General features: G+C 39.0%; 1 protein-coding gene across 1 annotated transcript in view; it reads left to right on the top strand.

The window, feature by feature from the left end:
* Window positions 1-338: 338 nt before the first annotated feature.
* LOC138022817 (histone-lysine N-methyltransferase, H3 lysine-79 specific-like) overlaps window positions 339-5,322 on the top strand; it is a 24,404-nt gene continuing 19,420 nt past the window's right edge. The window contains exons 1-6 of the mRNA XM_068869783.1: window positions 339-533; window positions 636-676; window positions 840-914; window positions 1,049-1,112; window positions 3,387-3,524; window positions 4,839-4,929. Of these exons, the coding sequence (XP_068725884.1) occupies window positions 459-533; window positions 636-676; window positions 840-914; window positions 1,049-1,112; window positions 3,387-3,524; window positions 4,839-4,929 (484 nt within the window). The 5' untranslated portion in view covers window positions 339-458. The remainder of the gene's footprint in view (window positions 534-635; window positions 677-839; window positions 915-1,048; window positions 1,113-3,386; window positions 3,525-4,838; window positions 4,930-5,322) is intronic.

Genomic DNA, 5,322 nt, shown 5'->3' with positions numbered 1-5,322 from the left:
GTAAACTTTCTTTCATTTGGTCAAGACGAAAATGTGCTTGTATTAGTGACGCATACGTTGCGATTGAACAGTTTGCGAAACTCTCAGTGACGTAAGGCAGTCAAGGGTTCCTGCTTGAGGCCGGAATTGTTGTTGGCGTATTGTTAAAACTTCCCGTTTCGTGGTCAGATGTGTCTAGTTTCACGTCTTACTGTAAAGGCTCGTGCTCGTTACTTCGAACACATTTCTCTCCGATAAATTTTTGTGTTTACAGGTGCACAACAATACTACAATTATTTTATCATCAGTACACCAATCATACCGTTTAAAATTGACACGTGGTCAGATGCGTGCAGCTGAGGGGCGCATGGCGCGGTGGCGGGCTTAGGTGGCAACATGGCGTCTGGAAAGGAGATGGAAATGAATATTTGGGGTTTGAGCAAGGTTTACTTAAAAAATGTGGCTTTTTATTGAACGATATGGTTCTTGAATTAAAGCTGCATAGCCCCGCCGGAGCTGAGCCCTTAGTATATTCATGGCCACTTCAGAAATCGGTGAGTTTCAGTGCCCGATTTATTAGTGTTTGATTTGTATTTTTCTAGCTAGTAAGACGGCAATCCTTCAATTTTGATAGACCACTCTTGTTTCCCCCTCAGGATGGAAGGGATGAGGCCGCAGAAATCGTGGAGACAATCAGGTAACTTGTCACAGCAAGTTATTTTTTCTGCCGTGACACCAGTAGGCTTACTTTTGTAGCAAGCAAGCGTTTGAATTTTTAAACAGGACCTTGTAATAGCGTAACTTACATGAACCTGTAAAAGGCTTGATTCATTTTTTAATCCTCTGCTTTGTTCCTGTAGATGGGTGTGCGCCGATTTCCCTGAACTGAAACTCGCTGTTGAGAACTATGTTCTCCGTGAGTTTGATCCAAGCAGGTATTAAATTGTAGATAATCCTGGCTTTGTTTCTAACTGCAAACTTGGGTTTCGTGGCCCAGCAATGTTTGTGTTTGTTATAGCGGCTTCCAATACTCGTTAATCTAACCGCGTTTTATATTTTCTCGACACAGCTTCGAAAGTATGAGCAAGCTTTGTGATCGATACAACCGAGCGATCGATGGAATTTTGCAGCTGGTAGGTTTGAATTTTCGTGTACAAATTTCAGTGAAAGCGTGATATTATTTTAGCACATGTCGCGGTAAACTATAATCTGCTACATTTCAGCAAGGTTTGCGACTAGCTAACAAATCTACTGGTCTCAGTATGTACGTAGTGTTAAGTCTCTGACAAATTTGCCATTCGAGAAATTTAACCTACAGCTTAACTGGCGTGAAGCGTTCATGTGATGCTGCACATACCGGAAGGAAATACAAACAATCTTGCTAATCAAATTCAGGCAATCTAAGCGACTAATAACACGTTTAGATTTCTTGTGGTTTATCATTTAATTAAGTAAGGAACTTAAAGAATACGACGAAACCTTTGAGTTTACAACACATGTTTAGACAGAAACTTCTGGCATCCTCAGTTGGTCTTTACTTGTCTGCTGCTATCAAGACATTGACTTCTGAACTGTCCCCATTGTCTGCAGGTGTTAGACAGAGTAAAATCTGTTAAGTCTCGTAGGGGTCACTGGGTTAAACTACGAGGAAAGGTTTACGGGTTGTGAATACTATCTTAGTTAGTTGCATGCATTATTTTTCAAACCAGAGAAGCACCAAACAATGTTTGATTATTGACCTTGTTGCAGTGTGAACCTTAACTTACCTTAACCAGTAATACGGGCAACATTTTTTGTGCAACTTGTTGCGCAACAATGTTGCATCGCAAGCCGAGATGGTTTGTTGCGTGTATTACCACCTTCTTGTGCAACAAATTTTCATGTTGCAAAAAGTAAAAGTGACTTCTACTTCTTGCAACATAAAAATTTGTTACGCAAGAAGGTGGTAATATGAGCAACAAACCATCTCAACTTGCAACGCAACATTGTTGCGTGACAAGTTGCACAAAAAATGTTGCCTGCATTGCTGGGCCTTTAACCAATTCTTACCTCGAACGCCCTAGGACGCCCCCCACTGAAGAGTAAAATAGTCTGGCATTAGACAAAGTAAAATCTATTAAGTGTCACTCTCACGGGTGAATATGGGTTAATGGGGACATTCACACTGACCCATTCATACCTCAAACAGCCTTAGGAGGTGCCCTTCATTGACAAGGAGAATCCTCTGACCTGGCATTCGACAGAGTAAAATCTGTTAAGTGTCACTCTCAGGAGTCAATGGGTTAAACAAAGCCTGTTGATGGGAGGACAAAGAATTCCATTGTTGTGACCTTGAAACCTTGCTACTATTACTGTGTTTAGAAGAGTAGAGTATCTCCCCTTATGCATCTAATTAGTACATTTTCTGCTTTGGAAGAGCAGACATAAAGTTTGATGCTCTGGTTTTGAGCAACTTTGAATGTAGCTCAGAAAGTTGCATTATTCAAAGACCCAACTTTTTGACATTCCTGTCTAATGTCTTTATAAGGGATGCTCCAATGTCATCGCAAGAGTCCTTTTATGTGCTACCAATTTGATAAAAAGGGAGAGGATGCACCTACAAGTGTTTAATAATAAGCATACTTTTCTTTGAATAAGGTACAAATACATGTAGGTGCCAGGTAAAAGGCCACCATCATCACTGTTCGTGGGAGCTTAGGTGGCACTGATGTGCCAACCTTCCACACAACGGCGTTTATGTTACTGCCAGTTGGTGATTGGTAATTTGGAAAGCCTGGACTGAAAAAGCAGAGTTTTCTTTTTTTTTGGAAAGCAAGACTGTCCTTTTGCATGTATGTTCTTTCAAAGGTGTACCAAACTGACATTTGGACTGTCTGATGTACTCATGGTCTCAGCCATTGTATTAAAATTAATGGTGTCAGTTTGTTGTTGTATTCAAATTTTCTCTCAACCCGAGTAGCTAGGTATTCAAGCTAGGTTTTATTATCAACCTGAAAGATTGAAGTGATCCCTGCACTTAAATCTGTACAATTTAAGCAATTGTCTCTTATAGCACCTTAAAAATTCATGCAGCTTCAGTGGGATTCGAACACATGAGCCCAATAAATTGACATGCTCCCATCTGTGTGGCTTCAAAGGTCGGTTGGTAGAGCATTGCACTGGCATCTCAGAAGTCATGCGTTCAAATTTTGTTGAAGCTGCCAGTCAGAGACAATTGCTTAAATTGTCCCAATAAGTGCAAGATCACTTCAATCTTTCGTCTATAGCTTACACTCTTTCATGGTCAACCTGGTTGTAAAGTGAGCCTTAATTTTTGGGCTTTAGAAGACATTCCCAACCAGAGGCATACATAATTCCATTATCAGTAGAAAATTTTAAACATTTTTAATTTTTTTTTTGTGGCCTAGTGGAAAGGTTGTGCCCCACCAATGTGTATAAATGTGCCGCCATCGCAGGAACTCCTTCGCCACATTATACAACAGGTGTATAGTCGGTCAGTAAAGGATCCTGAGAAACTCAATGCCTATGAACCTTTTTCTCCTGAGGTGAGAATTATTGCACTTTTCTTTCAACGGGAGGGTCTAAAGTTACTGAGTTTCAAACTGTAAGATGTCACCCTCTTGTTTATTTATGGGCATCGTCATCATTGTTATTACTGTGAAAATCTGAAAACCATGAACACTAGAAATATTTATGAAAATTTAATGTTTTTGTGCTTCAAGTAAAAAGCCAATCACATGCGAGAAAACTAAACAGCAACCAGCAACAGTAATTAGTTTGTGGTTTTATGTCACTTCTGATTGGTTGCTGCACAATGGGAAATGTCAAAATCAAATCAAAGTGTTCGGGTTTTCGAATTCACATAGTAAGCATACTATATAATATAATGTCTTTGTCTTACTTGGTGATAAGTAATAGTCATTAATAACCATGTTTTCCTATAAAATCATGCATGCATTAATAATAATTATTATTATAATTAAATATTGCATCGTCATGCGATTTCATGGTTTATCTACCATCTTGGACTGGCTAGATGCCAAAGTTGGCCTCAGTCTCACGTGATTTCGTTGACTTTGTGCCATTGGTGTTGGCATTTTTTTCCAGGAAATAGATCTTGTTTTTCTTGAACAATATTGACACTGCTATTGTGGTACTGTTGGTCATAGGTGTAACATCTCTGTCAACCTGAGGAGATGTCGAATGAATTTAAACAGAATGGGTTATCTGTATTACGGGTAAATATAATTTTTATGAAACAACAAGAGTCTAAGTTTGAAAAATATAACCAACCTTTTCAGATTTTAATCTGTTTTTATCTATAACTGTTTTCATTGTTTTGATCTGCTATTCTTGGTAATGAATTTATGGCAATATTTTTTAACTTAAAAAAAGACCCTTTCGTAGTTGTTCAAACCATTGGTTAAATGAGCTAATAGTTGACTTTGTGCCTTCAAAGAAATAATGAAAGCCTTTCGTTTTGAAGCAGTAACTATGATTTAAGGTAAAAACATCTGGTTTGTTGAGGTCTGTTCTCTGTCCCAGACTAAGACATCAAGAAAACAAGATGGCCATAAATATAAAACAAGATTTGTCAAAATATTTAGGTTGTGTTAAATGGAAGCTGGTGCAGTCAAGTGTCTCTGTGCCTGAAGAGGTGAAGGCTTTTAATTCACCTGTCTATGATCTGGCTTGAAATAATTTCAAATACAATGAATTGAGCAAGTCAAACTTAATAAAAAAATATTTTAATGTACAGAGATCTATCTACTGAGAGTGATCGCCTATGCTGTTCGGATTCTTTTCTGCTTGTACAAATTTTCTGTAATGCTAAAAGAACGTCCCTCTCCTTCTTCTAGGTGTATGGTGAAACATCATTCGATCTTGTAGCACAGATGATCAAAGAAGTACCCATGAGTCCAGATGACCTTTTTATTGATCTTGGAAGTGGTTAGTTTTCTGTAGTTTTTTTCCTTCCCTGTTTCTGAGCTTTTCTTCTCCTAAGTTGATGGGTATCTTGCTATGTAGTGTTATAATGGTGTTTGCTTGTGGTCTGGTTGCCACGGCTTGACTATTCTGGGGTGGGGGGGGGGGGTAGGGGCGGAGGGTGTATAGCTGAAACAACTCAAATCTCTACAAAAATTCTAATCTTAGGCCTAAACACTGTACTTTAGATAGTGACTAGGCTTAAGGTTTGGGTTGTTTCAGCAATGGTACCCTCCAAACCCCTATCCCCACCCTTCCTTACCCCCCCCCCCCCCACCTCTGGAATACTAATGCCAGGTTTATGAACCCTGATACCTGTACATTTGTTTGCTTGCTTGTTTTTTTTTTTTTGTACAG

This window comes from Montipora capricornis, chromosome 11 (genome assembly GCF_036669925.1).
Source record: "Montipora capricornis isolate CH-2021 chromosome 11, ASM3666992v2, whole genome shotgun sequence".
NCBI lineage: Eukaryota > Metazoa > Cnidaria > Anthozoa > Scleractinia > Acroporidae > Montipora > Montipora capricornis.
The sequence above is the reverse complement of the archived record's forward strand: the minus strand, read 5'-3'. Positions and strand labels throughout refer to the sequence as shown.